The 16,123-nt window shown below is 40.6% G+C and overlaps 1 protein-coding gene across 2 annotated transcripts in view; it reads right to left on the bottom strand.

Moving 5' to 3' along the window:
* hnrnpul1 (heterogeneous nuclear ribonucleoprotein U-like 1) overlaps positions 1-16,123 on the bottom strand; it is a 41,348-nt gene that overhangs the window by 17,758 nt on the left and 7,467 nt on the right. For both annotated transcript variants that reach the window (XM_061877912.1, XM_061877911.1), the window contains exons 3-11: positions 15,903-16,109; positions 15,570-15,759; positions 10,857-10,930; positions 8,935-9,074; positions 4,784-4,883; positions 4,590-4,702; positions 4,201-4,464; positions 1,754-1,876; positions 1,546-1,674 (exon numbers count right to left, since the gene is read on the bottom strand). In XM_061877912.1, the coding sequence (XP_061733896.1) occupies positions 1,546-1,674; positions 1,754-1,876; positions 4,201-4,464; positions 4,590-4,702; positions 4,784-4,883; positions 8,935-9,074; positions 10,857-10,930; positions 15,570-15,759; positions 15,903-16,109 (1,340 nt within the window). The remainder of the gene's footprint in view (positions 1-1,545; positions 1,675-1,753; positions 1,877-4,200; positions 4,465-4,589; positions 4,703-4,783; positions 4,884-8,934; positions 9,075-10,856; positions 10,931-15,569; positions 15,760-15,902; positions 16,110-16,123) is intronic.

Here is a 16,123-nt window from a genome sequence, read left to right on the forward strand (position 1 = left end):
ACGACTGTGAAGACAAAGGCCGGATTCTGAAATAGCCACAGACTAGGGATGGGCGATAAAACGATATCGATACATATCGCGATACACGTAATCACGTAATATACACTATCAATAAAAAATGGATTCGATAATACGTTCAATATAAACATATTTACTGTCTTCTTCGGAAATAGCAGGAATCGGAAATAGCAGGAAGTTGCGACGCAAGGTTGGTTGCATGAACAAAGGTGTGCGTTGCTCGGTTGGTGAGCCAATTGGGTAACAGTTTCAACTACCAAGTTTTTTTTTGCCATCTTGTCTCGCAGTTGATTCCTTGTAAGGAGTGCGAAGAGAAAGTAAAAATTATAAAATGTGGATAAAAGAACAAAAGTCACAGAAGTATGGCACTTCTATGGATTTTTTAAATTTTATAAACGGACCGTAGTCAGACCGTTGAGATCGGTAATACCACACCACCTAGAAAACAGTTCTTCTCAGGTTTCTCTGTTTACATTTGCACACTTTGCAATGTTTTTGCTACACGTAATTAGGCATTATTTACATTTCCCTATTTTTGCACTTCTTGATTTTAGAATTGTGTTTACATTGGTTAAGTGTGTGCCTTGATAGCTCAAAGGAAGGTTACATTTTTAAAAAATGTTTACATTTATATTTTTCTTCAGGTCCTTATCGTCAATGGGTCATAAAATAACGGATTTAAACCACTTATACTGTGCCCACCCCCACTACTGACCCCACACGGGATCGCTCGTCATGAAATATTTGTGATAAAAAGTTAGTGGTGGCAAAGTGCGATGAAGTCGTATTAGTTTGATAAACTGATTAGACAGTAAAGTCGGGATGCTAATTTATGTTATCTGCCTACTAAATCAACAAAATGGGGCCCCTCCCCCGATACTTACCTGAACTTACCTGGTTTTCGAAAGTGCTCTCGTCCCACTTGACACAACAACACAGATACAACTCACCTGTGTATACTCACGTATCCATGGCAACGCCCCTGTCAAGACTCACCTACCTTTTTGCCACGTTGGCCATCGCCAAAGCCCTGAAAAGCTCAAGGTGGTTAGTCGCTACTTACCTTGGGGGTCAATTCATAAAAATACACACTCAAAAGTTCCATGTATCTCACTTTTGTAAAAAAAAATAGCTTTTAAAGGAAAAAAGCTCTCTCTTAGGATTTAGCAACAGAAGGTGTTTTTCTTACTCACCAGAGTCAGAGCTTACTTGTTTCTCAACATCTTTACATAGTCACGGTCTACTTGTACATTGTCGCAGTTCACAAGACAAACAATAGTGTATTATGACAAGAGATAGCAAGTGCGAGTATAGCGAGGGATGACAACATGGATTAAATTTTCTGTCACTTTCATCGATTACAATACAAGACAGAGCAAAGTGACAAGAGGGTGATCAATGCTTCTTCTACTACTTCTACAATACACAGAGCCCCCCTGAAAGATAAATAGATAGTCCATTAGAGAGAGTGATCATTGACTGACGGTGCTGAGTGTGTCCGAGTGTGCGAGGACGCCTGTACGCTACCTGGTCCAAAATGTAGTTGCGTCTCTTGCGTGCGGCGATCTCGATCAGCCGGTTCAGGCACTGAGTCGCCTGTTTGATCAGAACGTCCCAGCGACCCGCATAGTTCCTTTGGCGCCGCAGACCCATCAGCTGCGGGACAGACCCTCTTGTGAGCAAACAATAACAAGCAGGGTCTTTTCCCCAACCCTGTTTGGTGTGTGGCACCTACCTTCATCTTGTCCATGATGGCGTTGGTGCCCAGGATGTTGTACTTCTTTTCAGGGTTGGCCTCTGCGTGCTTTACAGCCCAGGTGGTCTTTCCACAGGCGGGCAAGCCCACCATCACCAGCATCTGAGACAACACACACTGCTTGATCCTGATGTTCTACACACAACATTGACCCAACTACTTAAAAGGGGTTTCTTCCATTCAGACCAGGGGTTTCACAACCTTGTCCACAGTGGCCACATTTAAAACGATTGAGGGCTGTGTGGGACCACTTTTATATTAGGGATGGCCTAAAACACACCTGGGCAAATTAAGGCCCGGGGGCCACATGTGGCCCGTTGAGCTTTTTAATCTGGCCCGCCGGACATTCCCTAATAATTTTTTTAGATCTTTAAGATAGAAAGTGTAGCTGTCATTATGATGTGCAGGGATGTTTTCTAACGACCGTAAGTCTTGATCTATACAAAGTATTTCAATGGTTGGAATCTAAGCTTAAGGATGATATACTAGTTACTATGGTCATCTAATTAGTTACTATGGTAATGTAAGTCACAGCAGCTCAGACGAGGCCCCAAGCTGTATGGGTGGGGAGCGTTTCCACAGCCGCGGAAGGATATTTTCACATCAAAGTTCTAAAGCTTAGTTATGTATCAGATACATCAGATTCTAAGTGGGTTTATTTTGTACCCTTCGTGTTCATATTTCACTGTTTGTTGCATTTTTTGTTGCGTTTCACTTGATTGTAAAATGTGTCGATCGAAAGGTATGACGTTCATATTTTGTCAATATTCTTCAGAGAAAAATTTAAAATTCCATTATGTTTTTTAAGGCGGTCTGTCATAACGTTTTTAATATTCAATCAGACATTATTGTGAGGTTTTGTATTAGTGTTCATAAAAATAGATAAACCGGCCCCTAGACACATTTTGTTCGCTAAATGTGGCCCCCCGAGTCAAAATAATTGCCCAGGCCTGGCCTAAAATCTATATTGCTAAGTATATTGCAGTCTACTGCAAAAACTATTTGTTATGTACAATACAGGCCAAAAGTTTGGACACACCTCATTCTATGCGTTTTCTTTATTTTCATGACTATTTACATTGTAGATTGTCACTGAAGGCATCAAAACTATGAACCCATAGGGACAGCGTGGTGCAGTGGGGAGAGTGGCCGTGCGCAACCCGAGGGTCCCTGGTTCAATTCCCACTTAGTACCAACCTCGTCACGTCCGTTGTGTCCTGAGCAAGACACTTCACCCTTACTCCTGATGGGTGCTGGTTGGCGCCTTGCATGGCAGCTCCCTCCATCAGTGTGTGAATGTGTGTGTGAATGGGTAAATGTGGAAGTAATGTCAAAGCGCTTTGAGTACCTTGAAGGTAGAAAAGCGCTATACAAGTACAACCCATTTATCATTTATGTAGTTATGTACTTAATAAAAAAGGTGAAATAACTGAAAACATGTTTTATATTCTAGTTTCTTCAAAATAACCACCTCTTGCTCTGATTATTTTTCCGCACACTCTTGGCATTCTCTCGATGAGCTTCGAAAGGTAGTCACCTGAAATGGTTTTCACTTCACAGGTGTGATTGAAGCCCATCAAGAGGATGCCAAGAGTGTGCAAAGCAGTAATAAGAGCAAAGGATGGCTATTTTGAAGAAACTACAATATAAACATGTTTTCAGTTATTTCACTTTTTTTTGTCAAGTACATAACTCCACGTGTTTATTTATAGTTTTTATGCCTTCAGTGACAATCTAAAATGTAAATAGTCATGAAAAAAAAGAAAACGCATTGAATGAGGAGATTTGTCCAAACTTTTGGCCTGTACTATATTGCAGTCTCTTGAAAAAAAAACATGTGTTATGTAGCTGATATTAAAACCATTTCAAAACAGGTTACAAAGACTCCTAATTTAGCTGCTGACATATGCAGTAAATCAGTGCGTAATTTTCAGTTGCGGCAACAGTATAAAAAAAGGTTAACACATTCGATTAATCACACTAAAATGTTATATATCTGACTCAAAAGCGGCTTTGCACTGTGGAGGGAAGTTAGCCCCTAGCAAGAATGCTACATTGTGTTGAGGACGCATTTGTTCGCTTGTTGCTGTCATAATTTACAGACACCGTATTGTCCGCCAAATGTACATAATTTATATTGTAACCCTCTTTGATATTTGTCACATGTTCATTTATTTAAACACCACAATGAGCAAACGTAGGTCAAGATATGCTAAGCAATAGGGGTGTGTCGATATATCGATTCTTTGATGCATCGCGTGACCATCAGTATTGAAAATAAAAAAAACATTTAAATGATAGCAAAATTACAGACAAGTTGGCCAAAACGTACTCTAGCGTCAGGTCATCTGCAGAGACTGGGCTGTCGCGGAAACTGTAGTTGAGTAAATCAACTTTCAGGTGCCGGGGAGAAAGCACTTCTTTACCTCGCATTCGGTCTTGTTGGCGGGTCCCTTGGTGCCTCGGACCTTGTCCTCCAGGGCCACATTGTGGATGTACGTGAAGCCCTCTGGCGGGGGGAAGTAAGACTCCTTCTGTCCAAAGTTGAACTCCACGTGGCAGTTCTTCACCAGCACGTGAGGGAAAAGTGCGCGGCCCGCCAGGTCTTCCTTGGTCACCTTGAAGGCCACACCCAGTGGGACTCCGTTCTTGGAGAACGACATCTCTACCTCATCTCCTCCCTCAAAGTCCTGGCATCATCAAAATGGCCGTTAGCTTCACATTTGGACAACGCATGCATAATCTAAGCAGATCTCTTTTGGTCTTAATCTTCTTGTGCAATTCCATTCCAATTAAAGGTGCCGCTGTTACTCACGATGTAACATCCGATGACGTCGTTTTCACCAAATCTTTCCCCAAAGTCGGCAAATTTACAGTCAGATGATTTTTTCCCGGTTCCTCCGTATCCATAAGAAAAGGGCTCCTCTCCTAAAAAAAATGAAGAAGATAGTTTTAAGGGACTGAGGCCACATTAGAGGGTTTTTTTTAGTTTTAGTTACTTGCTCCTACCGAGTTGTGTGCTGCTGTGGTTAAGGGACCACCCAATTCGGACGACGTGGGGGTCTGGTTCGGAGCTGGGCAGGTGCTTCACTGGAATTTCCTCATTGATCTGAAGGAGAAAATGTTATTTATCAGGGACTGTTGGTGTCCCATGCGGGAACAGTATAAAACTAGGTTAACACATTCGATTAATCACACAAAAATATTACATTTATCATGTTGAACCACAGATTAATAACAACGTTGACTGCCCATGCTCCATTATATTATCTGTGGAGGGTTACTTGAAGTAGGGCTGGGCGATATATCGCGGGTTTGTCTCTGTGCAATATAGAAAATGACTATCGTGATATTCGAGAATACGTTCTCACGCAGTTGTTTTTAGCTGCGGGCATTACACTACAGGCTCTTCCCACTCCTTCTTGTGTCTCCTCACAGAGTGTAAGTGCACTTTCTTACATACGTAACATACTGTCACGTGATACGTCACAAACGTATACGCCCTTTCGGAGCAGAGAGGTAGCAGACTGGGTAATGCTAGCTGTGATGCTAGCGGAGCCGTGCGAGGGGTAATACGAGAGAAAGAAGGTGCGAATCTGGTAACAAATGAAGGGAGAATTAATTCCCAAGAAAAAGAGCAGGGGTGTCCATCGTCTGGCGGTGGTTCGGCTTCAAGCGGGAATATGTCGAATAGGCAACTTTAATTTATCAAGTGTGGGCACAAGCGTTGCTGCCAAAAGTAGCATTACTACTAATATGTAGCATAATTTGAAAAGTCACCTGCTAATAACTGTTTGATAAATACTGTTTTGGTCAATTGACTTAGTTGTGATTTCCTTCTCTGCATGAAAGTTTAAAATGAGTACCCTATTTTTCAGACTATAAGTCGCAGTTTTTTTCACAGTTTGGCATATACTCCAGAGCGACTTGTGTGAAATTAACACATTACTGTAAAATATCAAATAATATTATTTATCTCATTCGCGGAATAGACGAAGAAAATGTCAACAACCGTTACACACACGTCAGCAATTCTCACATACACGTCAACGAATAACAATTTGGGGGGGGGGGGGGTCATTGTAGAAGTACATTGTGGGTCATGGAATGCTAACTGCTATATGCTACTGCCGTAGCTATCAAAATATATCATTTCATCGTTGGCGGTAACTTATAAAAACTGAGAAGGGCTGACCAAAATTGGCACCGAAAAAGAAATCATGTACTGCAGAGTACAAGCTGGACGTAGTGAAATATGCAGCAAAAAACGACAACCTTTGGAGTTGGCAGAGTTGTTTAGAATAAACATTGAGGAAAACGATTTCATCGGATTTATCGATTAGGAGTGACAGATTGTTTGGTAAACGTTTAGCATGTTCTATATGTTATAGTTATTTGAATGACTCTTACCATAAAGTTACGTTAACATACCAGGCACGTTCTCTGCCGGTTATTTTTGCGTCATTTAATGTACACTTATTCAGCCTATTGTTCACTATTCTTTATTTATTTTAAATTGCCTTCCAAATGTCTTTTCTTGGTGTTGGATTTTATCAAATAGATTTCCCCCAAAAATGCGACTTATACTCCAGTGCGACGTATATATGTTTTTTTCATTCTTTATTATGCATTTTCGGCCGGTGCGACGTATACTCCGAAGCGATTTATAATCTGAAAAATACGGTATACATTAATGGCAAAATAGAGATATATATCGTGTATGGCCTAAAAATATCGAAATATTAAAAAAAGGCCATATCGCCCAGCCCTAACTTGAAGGTTACTATAGAGTCAGTACTAAGATCAATGAATACATCAGAGTGAATTATATTTATATAGCGCTTTTCTCTAGTGACTCAAAGCGCTTTAGATAGTGAAACCCAATATCGAAGTTACATTTAAACCAGTGTGGGTGGCACTGGGAGCAGGTGGGTAAAGTGTCTTGCCCAAGGACACAACGGCAGTGACTAGGATGGCGGAAGCGGGAATCGAACCTGCAACCCTCAAGTTGCTGGCACGGCCACTCTACCAACCGAGCTATGCCGCCCATCAGACTGACTGGTGTGCTTCAAAATACACCCCAACAGGATTTAAGATTATACTGTTATGAAGTTTTGAACAAATAAATGTAGTGCATTCGAGTAAAACATTAAAAAATGTTTTTGCAAAATATTCTAACAATAAAATTGCATATGTGTCAAAATATTGAGGTCCCTTTTAAAGTTATTTTTATGATGTACATTATTTATTGCGATTATTCAAAATGATAAGAATTCAAAAGTGTGATTAAAAAAAATTATCATTTGACAGAACTAGTATAAACATGCGTCAAGAAAACTTTAGAATTGTGCGATTGCAGACCAGTACTATTTATCCCTCAAGGCATCTTCTAAACACAACCACAGCAGAGATGTGACGTTCATGAACAAATCAAGTCTTTTGAACGGCTCTTTTAAGGGATCGTTGAGAACCAATTCTCAGTTGTGAGTCGTTGATTATGCCCATGCAAATAGAGCACTTGCAATTTCCCATACTGCACATGCGTCCCACCCGACTGGCAAATGGACTAAAAAACTAGTCAGTAAAAAAGTTTTAAAGTAAAGAAATATATTTACATTTTAATTTTATATATATATATTTTCTAAATGGTATTTTTCTTAGTTTGGATTCATTATTGTAAAGCAAGGGAGTGTTTCATAATCCAGGGGTGTTAGACCGACTTTTCAGAAACCAAACACAATGGGATGAAGGTGTTTCCATGGGTAGTAGAATGCTTATTTAGAGCCAAACTATTTGAGAAATTGGACTGATTGGGTGCATGGACACGTACTGATTGTACACTGAGCAAGCTTATATGATCATCAAACATGGCGGAAAAGCCTGTTAGAAGTTAGCGCAGTAGTAAACAATAAGGAAGCAACAATGCTCTATATTATTCTGCATGGAACAGTCCACCTTTATTGATCCTGTGTGTACTGTCACAACACGCCGCAACTTATTTTGAGGTTTTTGGTGTTTTCCTGTGTGCAGTGTTTTAGTTCATGTCTTGCGCTCCTATTTTGTTGTTGATTGTCATGTCATGTACAGATGTACTTTGTGGACGCCGTCATGTGCTCCACACGTTGTAAGACTTTGCTGTCGTCCAGCATTCTGTTTTGGTTTACTTTGCAGCCAGTTCAGTTTTACTTTCGTTTTGCATAGCCATCCCTAAGCTTCAATGCCTTTTTTAGCGGCACTCGCCTTTTGTTTATTTTTGGTTTAAGCAATAAATACCTTTTTACCTGCACCCTGCCTCCTGCATATTGTGATCCCGACAAACCACGTTCCTGACATCTACAAAAAATTTTGTTACCTGCTGCCACCTACTAATATGCTGAGCTCTAGACAGTACAGACCCTCAACAACGGCACATTATTTGTGGATTATAATTACTGATTTGCATAAAGTATTTTAACCCAATTAGGTAAAATTCGAATGCAGCTGAGATAGGCTCCAGCGACCCCTAACGGGACAAGTGGTAGAAAATGGATGAATACATAATGTCCCACGGCGCACAGTGGTTGAAAAACACTGCACTCGGCCACTGAGTAGGCTGGCAAACTCATCTTGCGGGCTGTATTGAAACTGTTTACAGGTCTGATCCAGGCCACATGTTTGACATCCCTGCTCACCAGATAGGGACCGTAGCGTGGGTTACCTGTACTGTTTACATATGAACAAAATGGCAGTTGTTAGCATATACGACGTCTATCAAACATGGCGGACATGTCTGTTACAAGATACTGCGGTAGTAAACGTGGTGCTCGCTACAATCCTGCACGGGACATTCCGCTTTAATATATATATATTTAAAAAAAAACTGATATTAATCTAGATCAGATGATGTGAAAAAAATTAATTCATGATGATCATTTTTTTGGGTCATATCGCCCATCCCTACTTCCTCCCACACCTCCCAAACAACTGGTTCAAAGGGCAGTGTGCCCAAAGGTGACGTATGGAATACACTGCCCATCTCTCTGTAAGTGACATTGTTCATTCACGACAAAGAAGGGGTAAATTTCTGAATGGTGGACAGATGTCATGATTAATGATGGAGTTATTAGCTTTCTAGAAAACACCTGGCTAGCATTTGCTGTATGAAAAGTAAAATGACTTACCTTCATCTCATAGCACACGCGACCACCGGCGACCCCATGAGTGGCTCGTGCCCCCGCCCACAGGTAAGCGAAGCCTTCGATGGTGAGCGGATAGCCGCTGTAGCGGTCCCGTGACACTTTGAAGTGCAGGTCGCAGTTGTCTGAAAGCAAAGCCATGCAGTTTGTTGAGGAACATGACAGTTTCACTAAATAGAACAGGGGTGTCCAAACCTTTTCTACAAAGGGCCGCATACTGAAAAGTCAAAGCACGCGAGGGCCATTTTGATATTTTTTTTCTGTAAGAAAAATACTAAAAACAGAAATTATATATATTTAAAGCTATAACTGTCAGCTTTGTATTACAGGTGACAATATTATTCTTTTACAATACAAATATTAGACTCTTGACCACGATTAATCTGATTCGATATCAGTACAAATGGCACATACTTGTATTACCAGTGTGGCATGTTAGAAAAGGTTTGATCATGTGAAATTAATCAAACAGAACAATGGCCAGTATGAAAAACATGTATCTATTTATTATCAACCGTCTGGAGTAGACTTATGCTGTCTTTGATTTAAAGTGAAGTGATAGTTTTTTGTTTTGGCAACACCTAGTGGTCACAATAATCTATTAGGCTCATGGCCTAGTAAATGGAGTTATGCGAACACCTTTGTTACTGGATACAATTTTAATACGCTGCTGACTTGCAGACTTTGAATCTTTATATAGCAATATTCCATACTTGTTTATATTGACAAGTGTCGTATTTTGGACTGTAATATTGTTCAATTAAGGACACTATATCTAGTGTGTGTGCTTGGCTCTTGTCACTTAAGGACACTAATTATGTATCGTATTTTTCAGATTATAAATCGCTCCGGAGTATACGTCACACCGGCCGAAAATGCATAATAAAGAAGGAAAAAAACATATATACATCGCACTAGAGTATAAATTGCATTTTTGGGGGAAATTTGATAAAATTCAACACCAAGAATAGACATTTGAAAGGCAATTTAAAATAAAGAATTAGTGAACAACAGGCTGAATAAGTGTACGTTATATGACGCATAAATAACCAACGGAGAACGTGCCTGGTATGTTAACGTAACATATTATAATAAGAGTCATTCAAATAACTATAACATATAGAACATGCTATACGTTTACCAAACAATCTGTCACTCCTAATCGCTAAATCCGATGAAATCTCCTTCCTCGATGTCGCATCTAAACAACTCTGCCAACTCCAAAGGTATGCACCGCTTCATCTTGTCGTTTTCTGCTGCATATTTCACTACATCCAGCTTGTAATCTGCAGTACATCATTTACTTTTCGGTCCAATTTTTGTTCAAGCCTTTCTCAGTTTTCATAAGTTACCGCTAACGATGAAATGATCCATTTTAATAGCTACGGAAGTAGCATATAGCATTCCATGACCCACAGTGTACTTCTGTCATGACCCCACACCCCCGAATTCTTATTGGTTGACGTGTATGTGACGATTGCTGACGTGTGTGTGTGACGATTCCTGACATTTTATTAGTCTTTTCCGCGAATGAGATAAATTATATTATTTGATATTTTATGGTAATGTGTTAATAATTTCACACATAAATCGCTACGGAGTATATGTTGCACCCCCGGACAAACTATGAAAAAAACTGCGGCTTATAGTCCGAAAAATACGGTATGTCGAGTTTGCGCCAATAGAATATTTGATATTTTGTTTGCATCGGATCGATATCGATATCATATCCACCTAGTTATTAGTATTAAAATTTTAGCTTTTTCCTCACTATATTAAGTCTTTTTGCTGTTTTTTTTTGTATTGTTACTTGTTTTGTTTGATTTTATTTCAACCATTTACTGCGGGCCAACAAAACTTGAGCTGCAAATGGTATAAGACATTTGTAGGGTTGTGGTCACACTTACAAGTATCGATAGTGACCAGAGTGTCATCAATGTTCTCTTCCTCGTCTTCTGCGGGTGGCTGTGGAGTGCGGGATCTAAAGAGCACACAGAGAAGTCAGCCCAGGTGCAGTTTTAGGACAGGCAGGTGTGGAATGGGGCTATGGCTTGCTTTGACACGAGCAACCTGTTATGAACAAGCCTTCTCTCTTTAGCACTGTAGTTTGGCCCAGGAGGTCAAAGTTCAAAGACAGTGCCCAACTTTGAATATCATTGCTGTGCACTGACGTGAGTCCACTTTATGACAATTGTTACACATCAACAGGACTTTTTTTTAAAAGAAATGTGCCGTCAGACAATATATAAACAACTGTATGCATGACGATAAAACACAATGGAACCTGTTTTGAAAATGGAGTTTACTTGTATACCGCGTTTCTATCTTAAAGGTAGTCATTACTGCACTCACCTACCGACGTCAGCATCAGGAGCAACTGTGCCTTGCCCAAAGATACTTCAAAATGGTCACAGAGAGACTGATAAAGAAGCAGCAACCTTCAGTTTGGTAGATAAATACTCTATGGCATGAGCCATGCTGCCCCTAGTCATTGTGCGCACAAAATGTTTTGTTTTAACCTACTGCAACTTGTTGGCATGCTTTTCTGGAATTGGTGCATAATCTTAATAATTTTGCCATGACTTTATTCTGAAACTTATTTTGCACTGAACAGGAAGTAGCATTGTGCACATTTTGCACCGCAACTATACATAAATACTATCAATTGTCTATAAAATTGTTGTAAGTACACACCAGCATAACAGTGTATCATTATTAACATAACATATTACCAGGAAACACATTTTAAATCGAATTACGACGGAAAACTAAAATTTTTAGTGAAAATATTGAAAATGCATAAATTTGCCAGAAAATAAAAATGCAATCATAAAACGAAAACCATTTTTTGACTGACTTAAAAATGTTGATACTGAAAATTTAAAATAAACTCAATAAATTGATCAGCAACATTACTGATAAAGCCTGTAACTTTTAAACATGTAACACTGACATTTTATGTTATAGAAATTAAGACTTTGGTTCTCAAATTATGTGTACAAAGGAGGTTGACCATGTATGTCGGACTTAAAGCTGGGGTACCCAAGTTACCGTATTTCCTTGAATTGCCGCCGGGGCGCTAATTAATTTAAAACCTCTTCTCACTCCTGCGCTTACCAAAGGTATGCGGTAAAAGTAAGCATGCGCTAATTATTTTAAAACCTCTTCTCACTCCGGCACTTACCAAAGGTATGCAGTAAAAAATTTGAGTTTGATGTAAGCTTGGACCTTGAATCTTACTGAATAGCTCTTAATATTCTTCCCTTTATTCGATTTCAAATTACCGGTATTGAAATAAACCTCCCCCATTTTGAAAATGATGACAGGGGAAGTGTCACTCGTGACGTCACGAGTTTGACCAGGCGGTAATACTAAGCATGCGCTAATTATTTTGGGAAGCGAGTTTGACCCGGCAGGCGCAAACTACATGCCCTACGGCAATTCAAGGAAATACGGTATATTCTTTAACTTTTTTTTAATAGAAATTAATACTTTGGTCCTTAAATGATGTCTACAAAGGATGTTGACCATGCCCACTGCTCCCCTCACCTCCCAGGGGGTAATCACGGGTGATACGTCAAATGCAGAGAACAATTTTGCCACACCTAGCGTGTGTGTGACAATCATTGGTACTTTAACTTTTTAACTAAACTTATGTATGTCGACTTAAAGCTGGGGTACCTAAGTTATACTCTAACATTTTTAAAAAAATCATATTAGCATTCTGCAGTTTATCGTAACAGTAATCATTTCTGAAAAAAGTTGTACGTCTGCGTGCTGTCTGTGCCTTATAATTAAGTATTTTAGTAAATAAAATCCCGGAAGACAATGTAATGTGTCTCTATGATGGTAAAATACCTCCAGATCCAACAACAGGATTTAGAGAAAAGAGGGGTGAGCAGAGACGATTAAGGAGCCTCCTTGTTGGCTAAGGTGGTATGTTGTGAAGCGTGTGAAAATTGTTTCCACCTGGAGGTTCACAATATCTGCGCTTGATGTAACATCATATACTGCTAAAAAAATTAAAAATAAATCAGAGAAAGAAAAGAAAAACGCTGCACGTCTAAAAAACAAAAAAAGAGCCAAAACCCGGATAAATATTGGTCTGGCGTATTAAAGATGGAAGACACTGCGGCCCAGTCTTGGACTAACTTTGGATGCCTGATTGGCCGTTTTCCTTCTGGAGAGGTCATCTACTGCTTCATTTAGCCACGTGTGTTACTGCAACAAAATACTAACTAGGGTAGGGGTCGGCAACCTTTACCACTCAAAGAGCCATTTTGACCCGTTTCACAAAATAAAGAAAACAATAGGGGCCACAAAACTCGTTTGAAATTTAAAATGAAATAACACTGCTTAAAGAGGTTTTTTTTTTTTACTTTGTGCTATGTACAAACCAGGGGTCTCAGACACGTGGCCCGCACCTTAATATGAAAATGTAATGATAGCGGGTCCTGCGAGTTTTATATAAATTCCACTTGACAGCATCACACTTAAAACCATCCCGAATATTCAGAGAGACTACAGTGTCAGATCAACTAGTCTCACGAATGTTTACAGGATTTCTCTCGACCAACAATAATAAGGTCATCCTACGAAGGCGCTACCTTTGAAGCCCTCTACAACACGTTCAATCAGCCCAGTCATATGTCGTATGAGGCTTCTGCAGATACACGCAAACAACTGCAAGCCATACTTGTTTAACAGCCATATAGGTCACACAGAGGGTGCCCGTTTAAACAACTTCAACACTGTTACTAATATGCGCCACACTGTGAACCCACACCAAACAAGAATGACAAACAGATTTCGGGAGAACATCGGCACTGTAACACAAAAGAACAAATACCCAGAATCCCATGCATCCCTACTCTTCCGGGCTACATTATATACCCCCGCTTGCACCAAATCCCCCCACTCCCCCCATGCGTTGGTTGAGATGGTGCTAGCGGGGGTGTATAATGTAGCCCAGAATAGTTGGGGATGCATGGGATTCTGGGTATTTGTTCTTTTGGGTTTATGTTGTGTTAAAGTGCCGATGTTCTCCCGAAATGTTTTTGTCATTCTTGTTTGGTGGAGGTTCACAGTGTGGCGCATATTAGTAAGAGTGTTAAAGTTGTTTATATTACAACCCTCAGTGTAACCTGTATGGCTGTTGATTAAGTACACGTTGCAGTCGCTTTCGTGTGTTAACAGAGGCTGAATATAAAATGTGATCAGTCTGCAGGCAGATCGCGTGGTGTAAAAGCGGGTGCGACGACATGTGGAGGAGGTTAAAAGCATTGCTATCACTGCACACCCTCAATATCGAAGTCCAGGTGAAAATTGTAGAATGTTATCCCAGGGTGATTTCTGAGAGAGAGAGAGGCACTAAAATCCGGAAACCTCACGGAATAATCGTTGGGGTCTGCAAATTAGCAGCTGAGCCACATCAGAGTGATCAAAGAGCCGCATGCGGCTCCGGAGCCACGGGTTGCCAACCCCTCAACTAGGGGATCCTTCCATGCAACTTTAGACTATCAACACGTGTGCACGTAGAGCTGCACTTCCAGAGAGGAAGAGACTGGGAGGGACTATCAGCAGTTTGAATTCTGTCTGGTGACACAATAATTAAGTATACCAGATTTAAACAGACACCTTTTCTGATAAGAGGACAGTCTTTACCCATGTTTCATTTATTTTTGGAGGCAAAAATGTGCATATATAATGGGATGGTGTGTGTGGCTTGTTGTTCAAACTCTGTACAGTTGTTGGCAATGTAACCCTGCATCTAGACATACAACAGGTGTCTTGGTTGCGCACAATGACGCATCTATTCATGAATATAATTATAAACCAGATGTATAATGAAATTTGAATTATCTTGAAAACAACGGAGCCCAGGAAACAACATGAATACACTTTCATTCAATGTGTTTTCTTTCTTTTCAAGACAATTTACATTGTAGATTGTCACTGAAGGCATCAAAACTATGACACCTGTGAAGTGAAAACCATTTCAGGTGACTACATCTTGAAGCTCATCAACAGAATGCCAAGATTTTGCCAAAAAGTAATCGGGGCAAAGGGTGGCTATTTTGAAGAAACTAGAATATAAAACATGTGGCCTAGTGGTTAGAGTGTCCGCCCTGCGATCGGTAGGTCGTGAGTTCAAACCCCGGCCGAGTCATACCAAAGACTATAAAAATGGGACCCATTATCTCCCTGCTTGGCAATCAGCATTAAGGGTTGGAATTGGGGGTTAAATCACCAAAAATGATTCCCGGGCGCAGCATCGCTGCTGCCAACTGCTCCCCTCACCTTCCAGGGGGTGATCAAGGGTGAAGGGTCAAATGCAGAGAATACTTTCGCCACGCCTAGTGTGTGTCTGACAATCATTGGTACTTTACTTCATTTTAACTTTAATGTTTTCAGTTATTTCACCTTTTTTTGTTAAGTACATAACTCCACATGTGTTCATTCATAGTTTTGATATGACAATCTACAATGTAAATAGTAATGAAAATAAAGAAAACACATTGAATGAGAAGGTGTGTCCAAACTTTTGGCCTGTACTGTATTTTTTCATTACCCAATGCCACAGGTACATTGCAGTCCACACAGATAGACTTCTACTGTACCTTTTCTCCTCACGATGCTCATAGGAGTTGTAGCCTCTGCTCTCCTCGTGCGGTCTCTTTCGGCTGTAGTGTCCCCTGTCAGACTCCACCTTCACTTCGGCGCCACGCTGTGGCTCTGTCCCGCGGGCCTCCCGCCCGGCGTCCCCAGCGGCCTCCGGGTCATCTTCAGTTTTAATATCCTCTTTAATTTCTGCAATGACGGCGAAGAAAAGTGAGCGTGGACAGACGGTGTCTACTAATAAGTTAACTGACGACTGCAAGATCAAGCAGGAAACTAAAAGATCTTTCCACAAAAAAACGGCAGGGTGGGTCTGGAATTAAACCATCAGTCACCTTGTTTAATGTCCACGCTCGGCTTCACTTCAGGTTTGCTGGTTTCCTCAGCGGTCACGACGGGTTTGGGAGCATCGGACGCCGCCTGACTCTCGTGAGGCTCGACTTCAGCCTCCTGGTCCGCCTCCTCTTCCTCATAGTAACCACCTGAATCTCTGCCCTCGTCTTCCTCTAGAAGCGCAGGGCCTTCATCTTCACCGTAGTCCTCTGCAGATGTAAAC

Source organism: Nerophis ophidion, linkage group LG18 (assembly GCF_033978795.1).
Source record: "Nerophis ophidion isolate RoL-2023_Sa linkage group LG18, RoL_Noph_v1.0, whole genome shotgun sequence".
NCBI lineage: Eukaryota > Metazoa > Chordata > Actinopteri > Syngnathiformes > Syngnathidae > Nerophis > Nerophis ophidion.